This window comes from Pleurodeles waltl, chromosome 1_2 (assembly GCF_031143425.1).
Source record: "Pleurodeles waltl isolate 20211129_DDA chromosome 1_2, aPleWal1.hap1.20221129, whole genome shotgun sequence".
Lineage (NCBI taxonomy): Eukaryota > Metazoa > Chordata > Amphibia > Caudata > Salamandridae > Pleurodeles > Pleurodeles waltl.
The window spans coordinates 7,739,309-7,765,478 of record NC_090437.1 but is presented as its reverse complement, the minus strand read 5'-3'; the positions used below and the strand labels follow the sequence as shown (position 1 = coordinate 7,765,478).

Here is a 26,170-nt window from a genome sequence, read left to right as displayed (position 1 = left end):
AAACCCCCCCCCTTGCATACATTATGCCGGACGCAGGCATAATGTGGCGCAAGGGGTCTCAAAGAGGTGAAATGCATGCATCGCGCCACTTTGTCAATATGGAACAGCAAAAATTGCCTCCTTGAACCACATTTGTTTAAAGAAATGATGCTAGTGTGGTGCAAGGAAGTCTTAGGGGGTCATTCCGACCCTGGCGGTTGACTACCGCCAGGGCCGGGGACCGCGGATGCACCACCAACAGGCTGGCGGTGCATCCATGGGCATTCTGACGGCGGCAGTACAGCCGCAGTCAGAAACGGGAAACCGGTGGTGTCCCGCCGGTTTCCCGCTGCCCTAGGGAATCCTCCATGGTGGCGCTGCAGGCAGCGCCGCCATGGGGATTCCGACCCCCTTACCGCCAGCCTGGTTCTGGCGGTTTAGACTGCCAGAACCTGGCTGGCGGTAACGGGTGTCGTGGGGCCCCCTAACAGGGCCCCACCAAGATTTTCAGTGTCTGCCAAGCAGACACTGAAAATCGCGACGGGTGCAACTGCACCCGTCGCACCCCTTCCACTCCGCCGGCTCCATTCGGAGCCGGCATCCTCATAGAAGGGGGTTTCCCGCTGGGCTGGCGGGCGGCCTTCTGGCGGTCGCCCGCCAGCCCAGCGGGAAACTCAGAATTACCGCAGCGGTCTTTTGACCGCGCAGCGGTATTCTGACGGCGGGACTTTGGCGGGCGGCCTCCGCCGCCCGCCAAAGTCAGAATTACCCCCTTAGTGCCTTGTAAATCTGGCCTGCAGTGTATAAAGATAAGTAATAAAAGGAAATTATAATAAAACCCACAGATTGAAGAAGGTTAATTTGGTCTGAAACTCAACTGGAGTACTTAATTTTACTATGGCTCTATCTAACTGTTGGTGGACCCACATTGGATTATTAGGAGGAAACCCTCAATGCATTTCAAAACTCAATGGGACTTAGAGGCGTAGTATGCCCTACCCTGATATGAGTGACTTTGACTCTACACACTATAGAATAGGAGCATACACAGTAGGGCACTGATCAGAGAGCCTTGAGTGTGTCGGGCCTACACTTGAATATGTTATTGTAGAGTGTCTTGTATGCAAATAAAATCGCCCTTTTACCCAGAGCATCCATGAGCAGGTGGCCCTCTAAAGAGGCATACTCCGGGAACACCACTTTTCCAGACCTACTGCCTGCCAGGCATGCCTTAGCAGAGCATATTTCATGAATTGGTTATCATGCAACGGATACTCCCTCTGAAGGGAAGACTAGGTCATAAAGTCTCAGTTTTCCCTCAGGCCCCCCCACTTTTGAGATTCCAATATTGTCCCATGTCCCGAACCCCCAAAGTTTCCCAATCTTGCGGAGCCAGCCCCCCACCCAGAGGGTGATTTTATAGGTCCAGCCAACACACTTAATGGCCTTGACCCATGCTGCAAGCACCACGTGGGTTGCCAGCAGTAGCTGGTTAGCCCCTCTCTGGACATAGAGGTTGTGTAGGTGTGCATGGGCCAGCAATTTCTCTCATTCCAGCCTAAAGGTCAAGTAATTCTGCGGGGCATAGACACAGTCGTTAATATTGATCAGGTGTGCTGCCCAGTAGTAGGCCTCTAGATCTGGGAGGGCTATCCCTCAGTTGTCCTTGGGTGACCTTTATTTCAGAGCAGGGACCTTACCATGCCATCTATTTTAGTGAACACTTCTTGCTGGACATGGTAATACGTCTTTGGGAGAAAGCAGTTTAGGCAGAGTGATCATCTTGAAGATGGCTTCCTATCCCAGGAGGATCAAAGGCTCCCTCACTACTTTTCTGTTCCACCCTAATGAGATTTTTGCTTAGTCAAAGTGCCCTACGAGGTGTCATCCAAATGCCCAGCTATTTAAACCCATCTGGCACCACTATCAAGTGCTGTTGGGAGCAGTGCCATGTCCATCAAGCTGTTTCGGTTGGTCAAGCACTGAGGGCTCCCAATTTATACAGCAACCAGTGTATTTGCCATATTCCTCAAATAGGTGGAAAAACTGTGGGGATCGTGCTCTCGAGTTTTGTATTACAGAGAAGAATATTGTCTGCATAGAGCAAGACTTTCTCCTCTTCCACACTGGCAGCTTCAATCCTAAACACCTTTAACTCCATGTGGGCACACACTGAGCAGGTCAGGGACTTTACTGTGAGTGCAAACAGAAGAGGAGATAAAGGGCAACCATCTCTTGTCCCTCACCCAAATGTAAATCCCACTGACGTGGTCCCATTTACTCTCATCGCAGTGATTTGGGCCCGATATAGTAGTGACACCCATTCTCTGTATCGGGAGCCAAATCCAAAACTCATTAGTGTTGCCTCAAGGAACGGCCAGAGCACAGAGTTAAATGCATTTTCTGCATGAAATGTAAGGGAACCATTGGGCTCTGAGCGGTCCTGTACCTCTGCTGGCCAATTATGTGTTTGTCTGAGGTTTTATTGTGTGAACCTACCTTGCATACAGCCAGTTTGATCCCTATGTACGAAGGTGATGATAACATGCGGGAGCCTAGGGGCCAGTATAATTGCTAGGATTTTTACTTCAATATTTTTTAGGGGAATTAATCAGATCGGTCCCTCGGTTAGCCTTCTTTGGGTATCACTGTGATAATGGCAGGCCAAAGATCCGGTAGCAACTCCCCCATATCTCTAGATTCTTTAAATAGATTCAGCAGGTGTGGCCCCAGGGTCCCAGACATACTCTTATACAATTCCATTAGGACTCCATTGGGCCCTGGGGACTTCCCACTCTCAACTTCGCAATTGCTGCTTGTACCTCCTGCAGTGTACTATCTTCTGCTAATATCACTTGGGCTTCTGCATGTAGCACAGGAGTGCCAACTGCATCTAAATAATGTGAGAAATTGGCTACATGTGAAAGGGGCCGGGACTGTAAAATGCCCCATAGTAACGGGCAAATTCTTCAGCTATGTGTTCATCAGTAGTGCGGGTTAACCCTACCTGGTCCACTATGCGTCCCACCCACCTCTCTTTCACTTCTCTCTCATTCAGCCGCACTAGAAGTTTTCCAGCTTTGTCCCCTACATCGTAGAGACAATACAATGTGGCCAGCATTTGCTTCTTTCCCCTCGCCTGTGCTAAGTCCCTGTATTCTATATTTTACATTTGTGATTTGTCCTAGTGTTTGGGGATCAGAGGCTGTCCCAGGAACTCTCTCCCAATGTAGGAGTCTCGACTTGAGGTGTTCAAGTTCCACCACTTCCCTCCTCTCTTTTTGTACATTTATATTCTGGGCCCTGCACCACACTAATGCTTGTAGGCTTCCCACAGAACAATTCTAGAGGGAACTGATCTCTCTTTCTTGTTAAAATAGAGTTCTATGGCATTTTGAGTTCCAACATAACCTCCCAATCCTGTAGGTCCCACACACTTAGTTTACACCCATCGCCTCCCAACCACTTCCTGTAACCCATTGCAATCACCAAGAGAGAATGGTCTGACAGCCATCTAACCATGTATTTCATCCTCTCTATCATGTCAAATTCCCCTCCCAGGGCAAAAACGTAGTTGAGCCTTGAAAAGACCCTGTGTGCTCCAGAGAAGTAGGAATATCACCTCCTCTCTGAAGCCAAGCCACTATTTTGAACCTACATGTTATGTGTGGGCGATACCATCCTTGTGTCCAAAATCACAAAATGTTTTTTATACATTTATCAAAAGAGAAATATTAAAATGTATAATGTTCCTGCTTTCTTATAGGCACGTACCAACCATGGCAACAGTTGCATAGCAGGGTATGCCAATGCAATTCTTATGAATTTTAAATTGACACAGATATGGATATAAACAATGGCAACAACTAATGTTAAATTAGACATGTTACTATATAATCAAGCAAATTCAAAGCTAGCTATTTTAGAGGAGCTAGCACATTAAAAGTACAACCACATGCAACATAAATACCCCATATAAAAACACTTAACTCATTACACTTAAGAAGATAATAATTTGATTGTTTAGGCTTAAAATGTAAACTTCTTTAAAATAAAAATTTTAAAATACACATTTACAAAAAGTTTCTAAGAGGAAACAGAGTTGTCTTTTTCTAAAGGTGATTGCTTTTGAATCAGCGGTCGTGAGATGAAGAAACCCAGAGCTGTCATGTGACATTTTGAGGCCAGGACCAAGTATCTATAATTCCTCTGAGTTTTAGCTTTTGTGTTGTAACCTCAAAACTCTTAGGGCCTGATTACAACTTTGGAGGAGGGTGTTAATCCATCACAAATGTGACGGATATACCACCCGCCGTATTACGAGTCCATTATATCCTTTGGAACTCGTAATACGGTGGGCAGGATATCCGTCACATTTGGGACGGATTAACACCCTCCTCCAAAGTTGGAATCAGGCCCTTAGTGTCTTCCTTAAAGTACAAAACCAAACATCTGCAGTGCACTTAGCGAAGAGCTTTGTGGGGGTTACCAGCGGGCAACAGCTTTCAGCGTGAGGAGGTTGGGCAATTACAGCTGTTAAGGCTCCAAGCTTCTGGTGTCAGTCCCTTGTCAGGACTATAGAAGCTGTTTCTGCTGCTGACAGATCAGTGCCGGATGTGTATGCAGTAAGAACCTACTTTTACACATATCTAAAGCCATGATCTAAAGTCGACGGCACAGTCTAACCATCGCCGAAATGTCATGTTCTGGTATTGCATTGATAGCATGAGTACTTACAACAAACATCTCTAACTGTAACCAGACCATAACTAGGCATGGAAAACAGCAGCAGTATGTTCAGACCTGCAGAGTATATACATGTGTGACCACACATCCAAAATAATTGACATGAAAAGGAAAGCAAAAAGTCTGTCTTGATTTCAAGACAATAAATAACATCTGTAATTGAAGATGTTTGAGAAATTAGGATCTGAGACTGCAAAGGAGGTTAATTTATCAAAAAGCCAAGGGTATTGGAAATGACCTCACATACCAACTGAGCACTGATAACATTACAGGTTTGACCCAGCGCACCATTCGTGTCCCCCGTACAGTGTCTTATTCAGTAATGATATACTAGGGTAGGGGCACGGAGTGATAAAGAGAGAGTGGCGATGGCTTTGAGAACCATGTTTTCTTTTATCTTCATGAAACCCATTATCGGTAGATGAAGCTTGAGGGCTTAGCAGTGGAGTGACATTATCAGCAGTTGTTTTTACCACAGACAGTGCCTGGTAAACCTGCCCTACTATTGAGTTCGATCTCCATATTTCATCTAGTCTGCTTGACAGGTGTGGAAATAAATGTTGTTTGCATGTAATAGCCTCTGTACACAAGATTTGCATTGTCATAAGAGCAATTGTGGACAAGAAATAGCAATAACGGACAGATGGGCAAATCATGGGTGTTGGCGCAGTTCCAACAAGGAGCAAAGTTTAACTGCAAAACCCTAGGGTACCGTTATTTCACTCGTACGTTTGGCGCACTACGCACAGCCTACTAAGAATAATATATATATATTTTTTTCTTTACAGCTTTGCCGCAAGGGTAGTTGGGACTTCTGCAGAATTGATCAATCCAGCAGGCCTAGGTATCCGACGGGTCTCGTTGGTGCTTTACTTTTCAGATGCAAACATGTTCTTAGTTTTCTGGTGTCCATGTTGAAGGTACTGTTTTAAGGTGAGCAGAGATTATCCGTTCCTCCTACAGGCAATTCACACTGCATCGTTTCAGCAAAGGGAAGGAGGGTGTCGCTGCATTGTCGCAATACACACTCCATTGGTGTAAAGACCCAGTCTATACACTGCACGTAGTGACTTCCTTGTATTCCTTTGTAGGCTGGTTCTGCTTCTTCCGCTGCTTGCTCCTGTACCTAAAATTAAAAGAGGGATTAAGTTAAAAGATGTGATACTAAAACAATCCTTCCGTTTTCAGGACATGCAGAATGGTATGTGCACCAGAGAATGCCTGGCGAAGAAGTCGTGCATCTCCGTGGCGACGTGGGCAGAGTGAATATAACCTGCAGGGCAGTGATTCTTAATCTTTTGACTTTTGGGGACCCTCACTTATTAATTGCTGACACCGGAGACACTACTCAATTATTATTGGAATCTGGGGACCCCGTTAATTACTGGAAGCCGACGCCCCGGCCTAAGCATTTTCAATAAATTGAACCTCAAAACAAATAAAAAATACAGAAACGAACATTCATCAAACAAATATACAAAATATGACATATTATATTTAATTCACAAATATAAAAAATCCGAATTTGAATGAGAAGATTGGAGCTTTTCTAAATTGAATTGAGGCTATCAATCGTTAATACTATTTCTGATGCACTTGCTTTTCTCCCATGAATCAGTTGGAAGATACGACCTTAATTGTGAGCTCCCAATTTCTAATTCATTTACAGAATGTTGTAACATTTTAAACTGCACACATGGCTCTTTATTCAGATACACTTTAGTATATATTAATAATATTTAATTTTCGAAGCATGCACGGACCCCCTAAGTAGCCGTCAAGGATCGCCTGGGTTCCCCAGACTACAGGTTAAGAACCATTGCTGCAGGGGACTTCGTAACACTGGAGCTAGGATGCTATTTGTGAAACAGTCATTCTTGGGTTAATTCATTTATTGTAGATGGGCCTGCAGTATAAGTCCATCAGTCCAGATTCACAAAGGAGAAAAACAAGCAGCTGACAATGAGCAACACATATTGTGACATGTTCCATGTAGTTTGGTGGTATGGTTTCAAGACTTCACTGAGAAATCGTTTGGGACCTTTGTAATTAAATCTCGACTTCCTCCTAAAGGATAATTATCTTCAAATGTATGAGGAAAAATGTCTCTTATTATGGTTAGGCAGGGAAGGATAAATAGTTATTGGTAACCATGGGCCAGATGTAGAAAGATTCCAAATTGCGATTTGCAATTTGAGAGTCCCTGCGACTCGCAAATTGCAAGTCGCAATTTGGGATGCAGAAAGGTGTCTCAGACACCTTCTGCAACTCGCTATGGGGTCGCAAAGACCCACCTCATTAATATTTATGAGGTGGGTCGCAGTTTGCGACCCCATAGCGAGTCTAGGCACTCACGGGGATGGTGGCCTGCTGAAGTCAGCAGACCTCCATGTCTGTGACTGCTTTTAAATAAAGCAGTTTTTTTTTTCTCTTTGCAGCCCGTTTTCCTTAAAGGAAAACGAGCTGCAAATAGAAAAAAATACCGAAACCTTTTGTTTCGGTTTTTTTCAGAGTAGGCAGTGGTCCATAGGACCACTGCCTGCTCTGAAAAAATAATTTTGTGAGCATTCACAAAGGGGAAGGGGTCCCGTGGGGACCCCTTCCCCTTTGCGAATGAGTTACCATCCACTTCAAGTGGATGGTAACTGCGAGTTGATTTGCGACCGCTTTCGCGGTCACAAATCAACTTAAATCGCGGTGCGAGTCTCAAATAGGAAGGGAACACCCCTTCCTATTTGCGAGTCGGAAACACATTTTGCGAGTCGGTTCCGACTCGCAAAATGTGTTTCTGCATCGCTTGAGGGCTTTTGCACCTCGCAAACGGCGTTTGTCGCCGTTTGCGAGGTGCAAAAGCCTACCTACATCTGGCCCCATATATTTTATGCACACAGACCATACGAGATGCTATTGAGCAAGCAGGAAGTCAATTTTGCCTCAAGACTGTAATGCAGCTTAAAGGCAATGTAGGTTTCTCCATGGGTGAAAAATAGCCACTGTATTACATATCTGTTTATGAAGCCACCATCTTTTTTCAAAATGCTCTTTCTCTTTTTATTGACAATAACATTTCTTTTTTCCAGTAAGGAAATCATTTTTTTAGTGAAAGTGGATAGTCATTTAATATACCTTCACAGTAGCATTCGTTTTACAAATCTGAAGGAAAAAAATAAGAGGTTTAGAAAATAATTCTGAGATGGCCACAGTATGTGAGCACACATGGAAGCCATCTTGGAATTACTTTAATAAACCTTATGAAAAGCTTCTCCAAGATGGCTGCCCATGTCTGCGCTCATGGATGACATTTTAGTATAGTTTTATATAAACCTTATGAGAAAGTGTTCCAAGATGGTTGCTGTTAGGAAGGGGGTGCTAGTTGACAGTCAGGTTACATCCTGTCCAAGCAAGGACCCTCACGCTAGTCATGGCAAAGGAGAAACACACCTTGTTAACCCCCACCCACCCCCTTGTTAGCTTGGCACGAGCAGGCAGGCTTAACTCAGAAGCAATGTGTAAAGTATTTGTGCCAACACACACAGTAATATAGTGAAAACACTACAAAATGGACACCACACCAGTTTAGAAAAACAGTCAATATTTACCTAAATTAAACAAAACCAAAACGACAAAAAATCCAACATACACAAGTCAAGATATGAATTTTCCAAAGAATAAGAGTCTTACTCCATAGAAAACAATGGAAACGTTGATTTTACATAAAGTACCTGGCTTGCGTTACAAATAAAGCCGCACGGGCGAGCATGTATCAGAAAAGTCAGTGATACATCAATTCCTTACTAGCAAGTGAGGCCGTGCTTCATTTCTTCTCCGGTCAGATGGGCGATGTGTAGTTTTTTTCCCTCGCAAGGAAGGAATGCGATGATTTCCAGATGGGGCACCTCGGATCCGCGCAGAGATGGAATGTCTTTGATGCCCAGGGACGATGCTTCAGAAATCCGGTCTCACAGTGTTAGAAAACCGTGCTGCGTGGGGTTTGCGTCATTATCAGCAGTTGCAAGCGGGTCTTGGGCATCTTTTCTCCAGCCCCAATGCATCAATCTTCCAGCCGCAATGCAGGTGGAGCGTCGATTTCAGCCGCAAGACCGGCGACGTGTCATTTATCAGCTGCATTGCAGATGGTACATCAAAGAGTTCCCCGCACTGCATTCTGTGCATGGATTTCAGCTCTTGTTCTGCCAGTTTCACCTTTCAAGGACCCAGGGACTAGATAGGACACCACTTGGCAGGACAGGAGTCTCAGCAGAGAGTCCAGGTGCTGGCAGAAGAAGTCTTTGATGGCCCTGAGATTTCAAAACAGGAGGCAAGCTCCGTCCAAGCCCTTGGAAATTCTTCTCCAGCAGGAATGCACAACGTAGTCCAGTCTTTGTCCTCTTTCACAGACAGAAGCAGCAACTGCCGGATAGCCTAAAAAAACCACAGTCACAGGCCAGGGTAGCACTTCTCCTCAGCTCTTCAGCTCTTCTCCTTGGCAGAGGTTCCTCTTGAATTCTTGAAGAAAATCTAAAGTATGGGGTTTTGGGTCCACTACTTATACCCCTTTCTGCCTTTGATGTAGGCAAACTTCAAAGGAAAGTCTCTGTTGTTCACAAGATCCTGCCTTGCCCAGGCCAGGCCACAGACACACACCAGAGGGTTGGAGACTGCATTGTGACAGGGCAGGCACAGCCCCTTCAGGTGGAAGTGACCACTCCTCCCTAAGCTTTAATACAGATGGCTCATCAGGATATGCATGCTATACCCCAGCACTGTTTGTCTCACTGTCAAAAGGAGATTCACAAACAGCCTATCTGCCAAACTGTCCCAGACAGGGAATCAACAAACAGGCAGAGTCACAGAATGGTTAAAGCAAGAAAATGCCCACTTTCTAAAAGTGGCATTTTCAAACTAACAATCTGAAAACCAACTTTCCTAAAAGATGTATTTTTAAATTGTCAGTTCAGAGACACCAAACTCCAAATTTCTATCTGCCCCCAGAGGTAATTTGCACTTTAAAGTCTTTTAAAGGCAGTCCCCATGTTAACCTGTGAGAGAGATAGGCCTTGCAACAGTGAAAAACAAATAGCAGTATTTCACTGCTAGGACATGTGAAACACACCAGTACATGTCCCTCCTTTAACATACACTACACCTTGCACTTGGGGCTACCTAGTTCCTACCTTAGGGGTGCTTTGCATGCTTTGCATGTATAAAAATGGAAGGTTTGGGTCTGGTAAGTGGGTACACTTGCCAGGTCCAATTTGGCAGTGCAGGACTGCACACACAGACACTGCAGTGGCAGGTCTGAGACATGTTTGCAAGGCTACACATGGGGGTGGCACAGCCAGTGCTGCAGGCCCACTAGTAGCATTTGATTTACAGGCCATGGGCACCTCTAGTGCACTTTACTAGATACTTATTAGTAAATCAAATATGCCAATCATGGAAAACCCAATCACCAATACAATTTACACAGACAGCATGTGCACATTAGCACTGGTTAGCAGTGGTAAAGTGCCCAGAATCCTAAAGCCAACGAAAACTGATCAGAAGAAATAGGAGGAAGGAGTCAAAAAGAGTGGGGATGACCCTGCAAAAAGCGCCAGGTCCAATAGCTGCCTGCCTCTGTATTAGGGGCAGGCAGAGCTGGGTAGGGTCAGGTGTGTGCTGAGGAGAGCTAATTTGTTCATTTTTACATAAAAGGGACAGGGACGGGCAAGAGTGCAGGAAAGAGAACAAGGAAGGGGAGCCAACTGCCTCCCTTCCACTGCGATACAAGGTACTGATGTCAGTAGTGGAAGGATAAAATCCATCCATTCACTACATGGTGAGACCAAAATACTCCTTGAGTGGGACAAACACAACACTAGACAGGAAAGCCAACATTTAAAAGCAGAGAACTGAGGTAAACTTGAAAGTCATAAAATCCAGAACATGGGGCAGACCCAAAGCTCTAAGTCTAAATTGGAAGCTGTCTATAGGCAAGACATGATGAAGACAAACTGCCTACCAGAGCAACATTTATCACTGTTTAACTCACCATTTACATCAGCAGCTTACCTGGTTCCTGTTGCTTTTAAAGTGGCCCAAAAAAGTAAATTGAGACTTTTTTTCTCTTGCGGGTTATTTTTAAATACAGCCATGTTCATCACCCCACTACACCTAAAGTCCACAACTTGCTGATTTTCTCTGTATACCTGGAAAGGCCATAGGCAGTTAATGGTTCATGACATCAGGGGCCCTATTACATATGAGGCCCATTTTCTCTGTTTGCGCTATGGTGCCCCTTAAAACAGGTGCGCCGGGCACAAACAGAGAAAAAGTGCATCCTATTATGTTGAATACGCTACCCCCAGGGAAGCCGTGAACTCGGGCTGCCCTGAGGCAGAGCATTCAAGTGAAAAAAAGAGAGGCTGCTTTGAAGTCGATCTGTGTTTCACTGTGCAAGCGGTAACCTGCCTGCACATTTAAGGGGGATTAGAGAGTCCCTTGCAGGCGGGTGCAGGGAATGATTGCACCCGCCTGCACTGGAATACCTAGGGGGTCCATAGGACCACTTTCCCCCCTCCAGGGGGCTACCATTAAGGGCATACGGACAGTGCGCCTCCTGACAGCTTCTTTGCCTCTGCACCTGGTACATAATATGGCGTGGGGGCAGAGGCAAAGGGATTCCCTCATTTACGTGAGGCCATGTCCCCTTGCAAATGAGGGAACACCCTCTGGTGATAGTGCTGGTGCTATATCTGGGCAAGAGCTATTGACATTACAGAAGGGGCATATAAGCGTCTGTGGCCCCTTCTGTAATGCCAAAGTGCCCCAGGGGTGTGCAAAGAGGGCACAAACATCCGTTGCACCCCGGGCACTTTATGTAATACAGCCCTTGAAGTTTTATAATAGCTAGAAACTTCCACAACTGAATGTCAAATTAACTCAGTAGTAGGGAGTATTCTTGGTCATGTGATCACAAATGAACCAATGAGGATAGGAGTGGCATCATATGAGGACAATTTAAGTCTTAGGAAAGAGTTGCAGTACAGAACTTCTTTTTTAATATACAATCTTATTTTACATTTCTGTAACTTGAGAACAAATAAGCTTCTTAAGCTTTAGAAAGAGACAACAAAATCCAAAACTAGTTGAAAGTCCCAGAGTATTTCTACTATTTTTATTTTTTTCACTTAAATGGAGCCTATTTTACAATTCATTTCTGTGGCCCTGTATTCTGTTTGACTGCTGACGTGCCAATGATATACAGCAACACAATCTTGTATAGCTGCATTTCTTGTATGTCATTTGACTTTGTTCTTCAGCACCTGCACAACACATACCAGGTTAAAGTTCATCCTTTGTGAGCTCATTTATCAGCTCCTCTTGCAGCACAGTCGCATTCCGCAGCTATCCCATCCCCGTAGGGTGTGCTTCTATAGTAACGCTATTCGTACTTACAAATGTGTTAAGGGACTGCTTAACTTTGACGAAGCAATCTTCATTGACAGTAGCTGAGTACAATTTTGGCTAGTGGTGATGAAAGGACCTTGAAACGGAAACGCTAGATGTCGCAACAGTAATTCTATTACTACCCTCTTCATGCCTAAGGTCTCAGGCACCCCCACCTTTATGATGATTTGTTCAAATAGAGCTTCTGGTTTGCTGTTGTTCTACTACCATGGACAACAGCTATACAGGTCTAAAGAGAGTAAAGACTGGGAAGATGAAGTAGTGTAGTAATTAAGGTAGTTTGTTTAGGTGCAGCTGCTGTAGAACCTTAGGGATGGAGTGAGGGAAAGGGACACCACACCCTCATCACTGTGGCATGCTTCATCATAGGCGTCACTTCCCTTCAAGGAAAGTTGATACCACCTTGAGGGGCTCAGCTACATGTGGGAGTTCACAATAATGTTTTTTTCTGAACAAAAGCTAGGATGCAGTTATTTAAAGATACCTTACAGGTATACCCAGAGTGTTTTACTTGTTATTCTGTGGTTCCCATGGTATGGGTAGAAGAGATATTAGTAGGATGTCTACTGAATACAATGATTCAAACATCCATGCACCAACATGTTTTGGTCCGTTTTGATTCCTAATCAGGTCAAAGGCCTTCTTCAGGGTGATAGTGCTTAACAGATACCTAGCTATCTATGGTGATTTTTTGTGAATTTGAGTGAATATTTGTGATGAGCCCTAACACTCTTATACCATTGTTTTTTATATCCAGGATACCCCCCTTAGGGTAATACCTGCATCTCGAAAACCAGTGAGAGCCCTTTCCTGTAGACACATTCATTTTTTTTAAAGGTGAACACCAGAGGAGAGATGGGTATAAATAATACTGGCACCAACCCTTGACAATTCTTTCCACATTAAAATAATCATGTGATGGCAGTGCTGATTGTTGATATACCCTGGCACAAACAAAGAAATTCTGATCTAAAGAAGATGGAATAGGTAAATTCCAATCTTTGCTTGTAAGTACAAATTTATTCGCCCATCAGCTGACTGTCATGTCATTGCCTATTGCTCCCTTCCTGTTTCCGCTAACATGTTACAAAGGTCTCTGTCATATCTTATGTTAGAAGTTGAGCGGGTAGGGGCCATATGGAGGTCCATCTTCAGATGAGAGTTGGAAAATGGAGATGAGAGGGAGCAACAAGTGCACCTTGGCACTGGCATCCGAGCTTCCCTTTTCCTTGACCTCCTATGAAGAGTGTCACTTTCCTGGAGAACCTTTAAAGACATTTTGTCATAACTTCACGGTCACTGGATGCAAAAAAACAGACTGAAGACTCAGGTGAAAAGAGAAGCACGCAGAAATACCTTATACAGGAAAGATTACTTACCATTTATACATGAAGTATGAGCATAGGGCAACAACAACGACAAGCAGAACACTCAGAACTACGGAAAGTGCCACATATTCTTTACTCATCGGTTGAGTAACAGATTCTATTTCCAAATACATGCATCTTTCACCAATGTATCCCTTTTGGCACCTAAAATTAAAAGCAGATAACAGGTTAGGGAGCCTGTGTGATATTCCACTACTCATAGCGCGAGAACAACAGAGATTAGAGAAGTACAAATATAGTTAACTGTTTGTTCATGAAAATACGTTTTTGTGTTTACATTAGGAAAACCTGGAAGAAATGAGCTACGCTCATGGTGCCTTTCTGTTTCTCCCGATCCAAAGAATCAAATACACTCTTTGGGCAGTTTCTTGAATACGCTGCAAAGACCCTACCTGGGACTACATACCCCTCTTCTTTTAGTTGCACTGGAAGTGTGGAATAACACTCGCCCTAACACAAGGATGCTTTCAGCTGAATTACAATGTCTTCTACCTTCTGCATAAAGGTTAGAGAGTGAAAGAGAGAGCTATTTTGGGTTTTGTGAGTAGTTGATGAGAGGTAAGTTACAGCCTTTCTAGGGCTCGCCTACAGGCAGTTTCAGTGACCTCAAGTTATTCATACATACAGAAGAATGGACAGTTTTAGGTCAGCTCCCATAAGCCATTGCTGCTGAAATGTTCAAATGTTTTAAAGGCTACCATTGGCTGGTTGGGTGGTGATTAAAACCATCACACTTTCCTGGAAGTTTACCTGGGTAAACTCTTTAAACTCTTCCTTAGTTATAACCCTGCCACTTTGCTGCCACCCCCACTTGCTGTCACTATGAATTACCTGCAGCCCTGCAACATTTCTCCACCACCCCAGTGCAGGAAGTGACTTCCACTCCCTGCAGTAAATGGCTCCAGCTCTCTCTGAATTTGGCATCGCTTCATAAGCACTGGCAAAGCCAAAACATTCCAAAATGACCGCCATCAATCCCTGTACATTTAAAAAAGCCATTTTGTGATGGAGTTTCAAAAACCAAACTCTATAGACAGGAAAATGTACCTCAAACTAGTAAAAATACATACAAATGTAGCAATGTATATTTAGTGAAACATTTGGCACAACATTGACATATATATGCAGAAGTTTAATGTTACAATTACTGACGCATTTTGTGTGTATTTACCCACCATTTTTGGCTGATTGGTAAAAATGCACTGTATATATCATCATTAGAATAGTAACAAAGCAAGTAAAAACATAGGTTTCAAACGAATATCTCTGGCAACAGATAGGGACGGTTCTAAAACTCTGCAGTCACAAAGCTGTGACATGCTAACTTTTCCCAGACATCCAAAATTCACTCCTTCACTTCCCCTACCACGAGTAGGATCTTCTGCACGTCTAGGGGAGCATGCGAGGAACAGAGTAACTTTTTCTCCACATCTGCAACCCCTCACGCTAATTCTTCCCTTTAAGTCAAACAGGAAAGAGTATCAAAACTATCAGAAAAGTAAAAAGATGAAAGAGCAAGTAGATTGACATAATGGAGAGGGATGGGGGATAATCTAAGCAAAATATTAAGGGGCATATTTAAGAGCCCCTACCGCCTTTCCAACGCCACTTTAGCGTCATTTTGTTGAAGCTGTGGTGTTAGAAGGACAAAAATAATGCACCATATTTACAAAGTGGCACAATAATTCTTTGCGCTACATTATGCCAGTGCCAGGCATAATGTATGCAAAGGGGGGTGTTTCCCCGTCAGTGGAGCCGAACAAATGGTGTAAGGAAATCTATAAGATTGCACCATTTTTTACTGCACTTTTAACACCTGCTCATGAGCAGCCATTAAAAGGGGGCTTCCATTCTTTAGAATAGGGCCCTATGTACTCGGCAGGAGTAGTGTCAATATTTTGGCGCTACTCCTGCAGAGTACATCCATAGCGTCATGAGAAATGATGCTATTGTCCCCTACCCTGCGCTATGGTGCGCCGTATTTTAAATACAGCGCACACATGGTGATGATAGGAGGGTGCAAAAGGGCGCAGGGAAAGTGGTGCTACACTCACACTGGAGAAGTGTGGCACAATGGTTAGAGCAGCAGACCCTGATGCAGAGATCTGGCCTGGGACCAAGGTTCAAGTCCTGTCTCAGCAGGTCTTGGCTCAATTCCCTTGGACCAGATAATTCTTGACTCAGTCCCTAATATAATTAATGGGTCCCGCTCTGTAACTCTGGCAATAGCTTGCTTAATCTCCACAATGGCCCCAACAGCACTTGGATGCCCTGCTTCACCCTTGGGGTGCCTAGGAGTGGGCATCTCACAGGGAGAAGCCAGAAGGTGTTCCATAGTGGTATGCGTACAGCGCCTTGAGACCCTAACGGGTGAGTAGTGCCAAGTTTACAGTTTTTGTAGTTTTTATCCATCTGCCCCTCAGAGAGTTGAAGAGTTAAAGTATCATGGTGCAATATTATTGGAAGCATTGTAGTTTACCCAAAATTCATTGTGATGCCATGACTCTTGAAATATTGGAATATATTGTCCTGAGAAAGCAACAAATTACTTAAATGGTCGCAGAACTCCTGCTTACTATTTAGAGATTTAGCATGGTTGTCAAGCAAATAATAAATCACTTTGTTAAATTATATAGATCAGAAATAACATACAGCAAATAACATACCAAATTGGTGCCCTATTCAGTAGTTTTGTTTGTGGTCATAGACAAATTAGTACATAGAATTTATTGTGGCACATTTGTCTCAAATTATGAATCCATGTGTATTATGCACTTCTTAATGTGACGTCTTTTCTTTAAATGTAAAAGTAATATATTTTAACATTTTTGAACCATTTTTTTTTATTTTGTTAAGGACAAAAACCATATAAATGATCTGATTGTCGGAAATCACCCGCTAATCAATCCCCTGCAATGACTCATCTCATAATGGATATTATTGTGCTTTAAGGCTGCTTGCCTACTGTGACTCCGCAGATCTCTGTGCAGAGGCGTGTTTGGCCTTTTACAGCTCATTGCTAGGGTATGAAGATAAGCATCCAGACAAGGGCTCCAATTGCATTGTCTGTCCTTCTTTTAAAATATGTGATCACAGTGTACTCTTCTGTGAAACAGAACGTTCTCCATTAGCACCTGAGGCTATAGAAAGAGATAATTTACAGAGTAACAATCCATTAGTCGCACGGAAATCTTTTTATTTCATTCTCTGTCATTTGATTAAAAACCTGGTCATCTTAGTGCGTTGAGGTCATAACATCTTTCTAAACAACTTTGAATGCAAGGACAGCATTCATTTTAGGACATCCTCATTTCCATTGGTCACTATTGATCCATCATCCATCAACCCCTAACTCATCATGTCTCATCCCTACTTCCCCTTGTCATACCTCTCTACATATCCATCATCCACGGTCCCTAAGTCGCGATCCCTCATTTTTCATCCCTACTTCTCATCCCTTACTCTATCCTATTCCTCACTTGTCCTCCTACCATACAATCCATTCACCTCAAACATTGCTCCTCATCTTTCATTCTTTATCCTTTATTCAACATTCCCCACTTCTTACTTTTTATTCCCCATCATCTTTCAATACTTATTTCTCATGACTCATCACTACTTAAACCCTTGCGCCATCAGTCAGTTCTCATGTTATCACTAGACCTGAGCGTAGCCAGTGGAGTTAACAGAATTCGGGCACTCGGCGCTACACGAGGTAGCTCAGTGTTCCTGAATTTAACTCTCAGGCATGGAGTGGAGTTTGTTTGTGCTTGCAAGCTTGGGTTTTAGATTGGGTTTTAGCGCTCTCTCGCAACAATTACAATTCTCCTGGGTCACTAGCGAGCGCACGCAAGACCTCGCGTTTTCTTGCATTGCTTCCAGCCGCACCAGTGACCAAAACGGGCTGCTCACTTGTGCAAACTCACTTCTGAAGATGATTTTCTGCTCCAGAGCTACTAAATCTAGTCAGAACTAGCTATTTAAACTAGATTTTCTTCTCCAATTGACCCTAGAATTCGTTTTTCAGATTGAGAAGCCTTTCTTTTTTTTTAGAACATGAAGGAAGTGTGTCAGAGACTCCAACTTCCTGTTCCTGTCCAGCAGGCTTTTCCTAGTGATTTGTCCATCCCCAAGTCACTTTTCACTTAGATTTCGAGATGGAAGGATCACTCTCTTTGTCTCCTGGATCTACCTTTGGATGTAAGGACTTTGTTTTAGTGGAATCATCACACAAGTAAGTTCTAAAACTATATTGAATAAGGGAGTTGTTGTTTCTTTGCTTGGGCATGCACCAGTATTAATTGGCACTTTCATTTGATTTAAAAAATGTATAGTGGTGGGTGGCCTGGAGTTTAAGTATGGGTCTAGTTATGATTTATTTTGAATTTCATTGATTTTTCACCGTTTGTAAAGGAAAATTGTTGCACAGCTCAGTACCTTTTTTACATGTTTCCATTTGCAATATTATTTTAGTATGTGGCCCAAATTTCCAGAGGGCCATTAAGCCAGTCATCCCAGGCCAGTGCTAATAGTCATCGGTGCATTAAATAAATGTTTCAGTGGAATGTGTTTTTAAAACTTTGTTTAGGGCAATTTAAATTTAATATTGTATGCTATTCATTTTTTTGCAGAAAGTGCCTATATTGTGGGGTGATAATATTTGATGGCATAGGAGAATGTTGCTTGACTATGTGGCTAGTTGGCAGCCATTTTGTCCATCCAGCCAGTGTCATTTGCTGTGGGCGTGCATGTGTTCTTCGTTTCCCATGCTTCCTTGCTCCTTGTTGTTGCTGTTTGACCATGTGGCTGTCTGGCAGCCATTTTGTGCATTTAGCCAGTGTCCTTTTGCCATAGGCTTGTATGTGTCCTTCTTTCTTCTCTTTGCTCCTTGTTGTTGTTGTTTGACCATGTGGCTGGCTGACAGCCATTTTTTCCATCCAGCCAGTGTCCCTTGCCTTAGGCTTGCATGTGTTCTTTGTTCTCCATAATTCCTCCTTGCTCCTTGTTGTTGTTGTTTGACTATGTGGCTGGCTGGCAGCCATTTTGTCCATCCAGCCAGTGTCCCTTGCCATAGGCTTGCTTGTGTTCTTTGTTCTCCATGCTTCCTCTTTGCTCCTTGTTGTTGTTGTTTGACCATGTGGCTGACTGACAGACACTTTATGCATGCAGCCAGTGTCCTTTGCCATAGACTTGCATGTGTCCTTTGTTCTCCATGCTTCCTCCTTGCTCCTTGTTGTTGTTGTTTGACCATGTGGCTGGCTGGCAGCTATTTTGTCCATCCAGCCAGTGTCCCTGACCATAGACTTGCACGTGTGCTTTGTGCTCCATGCTTCCTCCTTGCTCCTAGTTGTTGTTGTTTGACCACGTGGCTGGTTGGCAGCCTTTTTGCGCATGCAGCCAGTGTCCCTTGCCATAGGCTTGCATGTGTTCTTTTTTCTCCTTGTTCCTCCCTTTTCCTTGTTGTTGTTGTTTGACAATGTGGCTGACTGACAGACACTTTATGCATGCAGCCAGTGTCTTTTGCCATAGACTTGCTTCCTCCTTGGTCCTTGTTGTTTGACCCTGTGGCAAGCTTGCAGCCATTTTGTGCATGCAGCTAGTGTCCTTGCCTTAGGCTTGCATGTGTCCTTTGTTCTCCTTGCTTCCTCCTTGCTCCTTGTTGTTTGACCCCGTGGCTGGCTGGCAGCCATTTGTGCATGCAGCCAGTGCCCCTTGCCATAGGCCTGCATGTGTTCTTTGTTTTCCATGCTTCCTCCTTGCTCATTGTTGTTGTTTGACCATGTGGCTGGCTGGCAGCCTTTTTGTCCATGCAGCCAGTGGCGTTTGCCTTAGGCTTGCATGTGTTCGTTGTTCTCCATGCTTCTTCCTTGCTCCTTGTTGTTGACCATGTGGTTGGCTGGTAGCCATTTTGTGTGTATACTGTATATTTTTATTTTTAAATTTAATTGATTTTTATTTTTATAATAATTTTTCTATTTTTAATAGTTTTTGGTTAATTTAATTTTCTAATTTTTATTTTTATTTTTTCTTTAGATTTTAGCGTTTTTTTATTTTTTTTAAATTATATTTTAATTTTTATTTAATTCTGCATTTTGCCTTGATCCATCCATCCAATCCATTCCATTCCTCCACCCATCTATCCACCAGAGCATTTCCCCTGGACCAGCTTTCCGCCATAGGTTATTTTATTTCAAGGATTATTCTATTTATCCATGCAACTCTTCCCCCCCAGGTGTCTCCTAAAACAGATGTAAATAAAGCAAAGAGCTTGATCTACCTATTGTACTGTCTGATTTGAAATCTCACTCTTTTATGGTGTGGTGGTGTGGTTTGCCTTTAAAATAAATACTAGTTATATTACATAAGTAACCAACAGCACTAATATTGCATTTCTCTGTACCATTTTCAACCTGCTGCAACAATGGCACGCCACCTTTAATCAAATACATGTTATTCTTGCTTGGTTGCTTTCAGGTGTACAAGAGAAGAGAATCCACATCACCTGCAGTACTGCCAAAGAGAAGGCCCTACAGTTACCTCGGTCCACATGCACCAAACTCTTTTGTTTGTGCATCTTAGTGCCACTGCCAACCTAGAGCTAGTTAAGATGGCCCCAAAGAAAGTTGCTCCCAAGAAAGTGGCCAGTGAGAAGAAGCAGTGTTCTACCAGTGGCGTGCCAACTGCAACATTTTTCACGGAGGAACCTGGAAGCACTCCTGCATCACCACGCCACCCCAACCCAACTACTGCAACCATGGTGACTCCAACGATCAGTGATGTTGAATTAGATTTGTCCCTTTCACAAAGTTGTACCCAACCAATTCAGGAAACAGAGCAAAGTGAACAGCAGCCACAGCCTGGTCTTCCTGAAGTTGGAACAGAACAGGAGGTCGAGTTTTCTGTCGAGCAAGAACCTCCTCTTTTAGAATGAAGGGCTTCCAGATCTCCAGCAAGAAAAAGGAAGAGTGCTACTACTCCACCATCTTCTCCAATCACCACTTCTGATAATAATGATAGGGACATGGAGTGGACCCCAGCAGAGCCCAGGAGATGCCAGAAGAGGAAAAGGAAAACAAAAGTTCCAGAAAGCCTTAGAATCATGGAATGGAATGATGACGAGGATGATGATGATGTTGACACAGTCATTGTAGAAGCTGGCACAGAGCAGTCTGACATTACTATCCAACCTGCTCTGAGAGATGTGGAACAGACAGCACCGACAGCTCCCATGCCTCAGTAAGAGTATGCACTGCAGAGAGGCAATCAATACACCCACGACCACCTACATCCAGTTCTTCTTCAGGCATTGGCACAATAAGAAAGTAATCCTCCCCAGGTAGGGACTTTTGTGCGATTAGCAAACAGGAGGAGAACATTGCCATATACTCCATTTGCCACGCAAGTGTTCGTTGAGATCAGCCTGTTCACATTATGGTACTGGAGGTCAGACGAACCATATGAAAAAACATCACCCAATGCGGTGGAAGCAGCACCTTAAACAAACGGCTCATCGTGGTCATGGTGGTAAAACTGAGGAGGGCGAGGAAACATCTACTACACCTGGTCAAATTACAGTGGAAGATGAGGAAGAAGAGGGTAACATTATTCTCACACAAAGCAGCCCTGTCACCAGCAGTGCAAGAGAATCACCCACCTCAGTAACTTCACAATGGCACAGGAAGACGCAGAGTCAGATGGAGACACCACTGTGTACAGTGACTGCACCACCATTGAGTCTAACACCACTTACCTCTGAAAAGTCACCTGCGTCAGTGGCTTCACAAAAGAAGAAAATCCAGGCTACCTCTATATGCATGTTTAGGCAGGAGGGGCCATACGACAGCAACCACCCAACAGCACGTTTGTACAATGGCAAGCTGGCAAAAATGTTAGCGCTGGACCTCCTTCCTTTTTCTTTTGTGGCAGGAGTGGTATTCTTAGAATTTCTGGCAGCTCTCTACCCAAAATGGAATACTCCAAGCCAGACCTATTTTGCCAGAGTTGCTGTTCCAGCACTGCATCATGATGTACTGCAACTGGTTGAACAAGCTTTGCAGGAAAGTGTTATCCATACTATCCACCTGATGACAGACATGTGGACCAGTTGTCAGACGACTGATTGCATGCACATTACTGCACACTGGATCTCTATTCTGGGGGTAAAGCAAAAGCTATTTACAGGTATTGGCCCTGAAGAAATTTGTAAGAGTGTTTTGAAGCATGCAACAGTAGCCATGATCGCCATGGAGAAGTCACACACAGCTGCAAACATCTTGGAGGAATTTATTAGCAAGGTGTCTGAATTGCTGCGACCCAGAGGTCATCGAGTTGCATTTGTTGCCAGGGACAATGGTAGTAACATAACGAAGGCCATGGCAGACGGTGGCTATTTCCGGGTCCTGTGTTTGGCGCACTGCATTAGCCTGGTTGTACAAGACTTACTTAAAAAAGAAGGAATTGTCAGCAACATACTGATCATCTACAGATGCATTTACACTCATTTCAGTCATTCTTTTAAAGCCCAGAAACAGTTGCAGATTATTCAGCATCATAACAGAGTACCAGTTAAAGCTCTGATACAGGAGGTGTCAACACGTTGGAGCTCAACCTATTATATGTTGCAACATCTGTTTGAGCAGTACAAGCAGATCAATGACTCTGTTATTGAAAGAGGAGCTGATGCAATTGGGAGAGCTATGACCATGGATGCGGACAATTGGAGCCTAGTCAAATGCCTCACACAGATGCTGCTCCCTTTTACATTTTTCAGGTGGGAAGTTAGCAAGAAGGGCAATAAAATGGGCCAAGCTATCCCATTGTTGCACCTGCTAAAGGAGCAGCTAAAGAAGGTGTCTGAAAGGTTCGCATTCGGGGGTGCGATCGAAAACCCAGAAGCGCATGCCTTGATTACTAGCCTAAGCTATTGCTTTACTTGTAATTCAAGGCAGCAAAATTATATCATTTCATCCAAAAATACATCTGTGCCACTCTGCTTGATACATACGGAAAAAAAATTCTTCCCACTTTCATTCCTTTTTTAAAAGGATGTTTCAAAATACAAGAGGTGGATTGTTGCGCAAGCTGGATAACTGAAAGAAGAACAACTTTGAACTTAGAGATCCACTCTACAGTTCTGGGGTGCCGCCTTCAACTTCCAGAGAGATCAGTCTTGTCTCAAATCCGCCAACCCCACCAAGAAAACTGGCAACAATAGCATAAGAAAAATCTGGCCCAACCTCTATATTGGCAGGTTTCAAGTGACAGGTCTTAAGTCTAGTGCAGAGTTGAAAGAAAAAGCAGCCGAGCAGGTGGCAGAACCAATGACCATCTATAGGATGTTCCAGGAGTATCTGGATGACCTGAAAGAGGTGTATGTGGCTCATAACCCATTGGTGTGTTGATATGGAAAGATGAGCCAATGGCCAGAGCTCAGCAGCCTGGAAATAAAGTTTCTGGCTTGTCCTGTAGCCAGTGTGTCTGCTGAACGTGTGTTCAGTGCAGCTGGTGCTGTTGTTACAGTGAGAAGTCTCTCTCCTCAAAAAGTGGAGAGATTGACCATGATCAAAATTAACCAGTGTTTCATACACCTGATTACACCATTCCTGAAATATTACAGGAAAAGGAAGAGGGTGATTGGTCCAATCAAGCCTGTTAGCTTATCAACTTCTGGGTGAACCACCAGAGTTTGAGGATGAACTCTACTTCCCGGACTGAGTATGCCAGTGCCACCACAGAACTTTTTCATTATTTCTCGTTCAGCTTCTTTTTCTCTTTCTGTGTTTGCAAAAAAAAAAAATGATAGTGCAACATTATGTTTGTGTCGGATTTATGCCGCCCCACCATTGATTTTAAAGTCTCATACAAGCCTAGAACGGAGTTGGACCCATGTGGAGTGAAGAAGCCCCGACATACCCTAAACCGATGTTAGAGATGCTGCCTGCCTCTCTCACATGCGATGGCCTAGCCTATTTTTACATCACCTAGAAGGGCTACCCTAGAAAATCATTGATTAAAAGACTGCCAGTGCCAATGTCTAAATCCAATGTGTGGATACCATCAAAGAGGAGGTATTTTGGTCAACCACTGTGCTTGGATTGGAAGAGGTAACTAAGTAACTATTGCACCAATGAGTGGTACTATATTTATTGATTGTGATTGTGAATTTGTGAGTGATGACTGATATATGTGGTGGCTGACAGTGAGGAAGGGAGTTCAACAAAACTGTAAACTTGTTTCCAATGATTTGCAATTATTGGGGGCTGATGGGTGACCCTTTTTTTCCTGAAAGTGGATGGCCTTCTAGAAGTAGTGAAATTTACCCGTGGGGTCTACTCTTTTTTTCTGGTTCCTCATAACAAACCAGCCACTTTAGTCACCAAACACAAATCCTCCATTTCTGTTTCTCTATTTGTTCTTCAACAGTAGTGCACTTCACAAGTCTACCTTGCTCGGTTTGGGACAGGGACGGAGTTACTCTGAATCTGGAGGAGTAAGATGGAAGGACCCAGGGTGGGACTACCTCAAGAACTAGAAAGATGAAAGTTTTTGACTTCAAAGAGAACCCATGATTTTGGCAAAGACTCTGAGGCCTAGTACTCACTCAGTTCTGTGAACTGGAGAGAGGTGTATTGATTTGGAAATACTGCTGAATATGTATTTGATGCATTGCTCGCTCAAACGTGAAACTCCTCTTATGTTCTTGCTCTGCCTCTGAGTCTTCTTGGTACACTCCGGAGTCCTGACTTCTCATGAAGCTTACCAAGCTTTCTCTTGTCCTTTTCATTTACTCTATAATATAGCTACTGTTTTTTTCAATACACAGGCCTTTTCCTAGTCCTCTCCTGCACAAACAAAACTTTGAAAGCCAGACTCCAGCTTACCTATCAGATAGGTTCAGACAGGCACCAGAGTGACAGACATTCCAAAGAAGAATGGAAATGCATCACCCAATTTGGCAATACAGTATAGTTTTCCTTTTAACAATCATAATTCTTAGAACTACATGGGTTACATTCAATCTTCCATATTTAAAAACTAGAAGACATAACACTTAGGATATACTATCTGGGGTTTCCCTGGGGCAGAAGGACTGTTCCCAATGAATTTACTGACTGCGTCATACTTTCTTACTTATCCCTTTGTTTCCTTCCTCAACAGATTGATGATGGTTTGCTGCTCAGTGCCCCAACGAATATTGTGGTGGTTTCTTTTGTGTAGTGTTTGTCTTTTCCACACCTTTTCCCAAATCCCTTTTCCCATCCATCTATTGAGCCCGTAACCCTCTTCCCCCGAGCTTTGTGATTTATTGAGGTGTGGCCTCATTTTACACCATAAGTGAATCACACGTTTGCTGGGGCGGATGTGGTGAAAGCAACACCAACTCACTGCATGACCTTCTACTTTCTTGTACCTGAGCAATATTCCACATCTGCCCCATCAACATCTTCATTCATGTCTTGTATGTGTTCCATAAATGCTCAACCTGGTCCAAACACTCTTGAGTCTGAGCCCACTTCTGACTTCATGATCTCATTACCTAAGTTTAGTTTTATACTATAGCTCCCCACCATTGCTCAGAAGAAATTGATATTCATATATTTTATAATTATATCAGGCCTTGTTTACTGTGTTTCAATACTGTTATTGTGGTAGTCTGGTCTCAGTCTTCCTACAGTTATGATATATGATGACCCACTAACTCTCTATTTTTTTTTCAATCGAGTTGACAGTGATGGATGACCCTTTGATTAATCCTGTAATTGGAGTTCGCATAGGTGGGAGTGGCACTTTCTGTCAAGCTATGTCTTCCCTGTCAGTGTGCTATCATGCTACTACTACGGCCTACCTACCACCACCTTAAGTTGCCATCTTGGAAAAACCCTGTAGTAAGAAGAAGACTCCATTGCTTCATCTATTCAGATAGGAGAAGAACTATGGATTGAAGTGAACTTGTTTAGTTAGTATTTAACTTCTACTGAAGAAGATGTGTGTATGTACTGGGTTTTTCTAAGCAAAATAGGCAAGGGCAATCATCCCCTAGTGGTCAATAATAGTTTCAGAGGGCAATAGAGCAAGAGTCTAAGTAAATGAGATACACATTTTTAGCAGATTAACAAATACAGGCTACACTAAAAGATAGCAGTGCACATTAAAAGTCTAAAATCACCAAAATAAAGATTTGACATGCAAATAAAGTTTTTTTTTTATATGGAGTGCCACCTCCTCCTCGCTGAAGATCGGATGAGGCTTCTCCCTTTGATGGCGATGCCGCCCACAAGGCAGGCGGCCACTGTTGCCCAGCTGCACTGCCATTGTGCTGGGTGGGTAGAGTAGGAGAAAAGAAACAGGAGAAAAAGGAAGGAAATAAAGGAAAAATAAGCAAAAATACAAAAAAAGTCACACAAAAAACAAAAAACTTAAAACAAGTAAAAAAAATTGACAAAAAGAAACACTAATACAATAAATTAAAAAATAGAGGTAGATGAAGTACAGGGTAGAGGATTACAAAGATTGAGGGCAGATGAAGTAGAAGTCCCAGAACCATAAACAGAGTGAAAAACAAGATGGTTGCGCCCTTGCGAACCTCGTGGTGCAGTTCGTGTGAG

At 43.4% G+C, this 26,170-nt stretch overlaps 1 protein-coding gene across 1 annotated transcript in view; it reads right to left on the bottom strand.

Moving 5' to 3' along the window:
* Nucleotides 1-706: 706 nt before the first annotated feature.
* The window catches only part of LOC138296372 (proepiregulin-like), a 203,679-nt gene continuing 178,215 nt past the window's right edge, over nucleotides 707-26,170 (bottom strand). The window contains exons 4-5 of the mRNA XM_069235448.1: nucleotides 13,557-13,709; nucleotides 707-5,851 (exon numbers count right to left, since the gene is read on the bottom strand). Of these exons, the coding sequence (XP_069091549.1) occupies nucleotides 5,776-5,851; nucleotides 13,557-13,709 (229 nt within the window). The 3' untranslated portion in view covers nucleotides 707-5,775. The remainder of the gene's footprint in view (nucleotides 5,852-13,556; nucleotides 13,710-26,170) is intronic.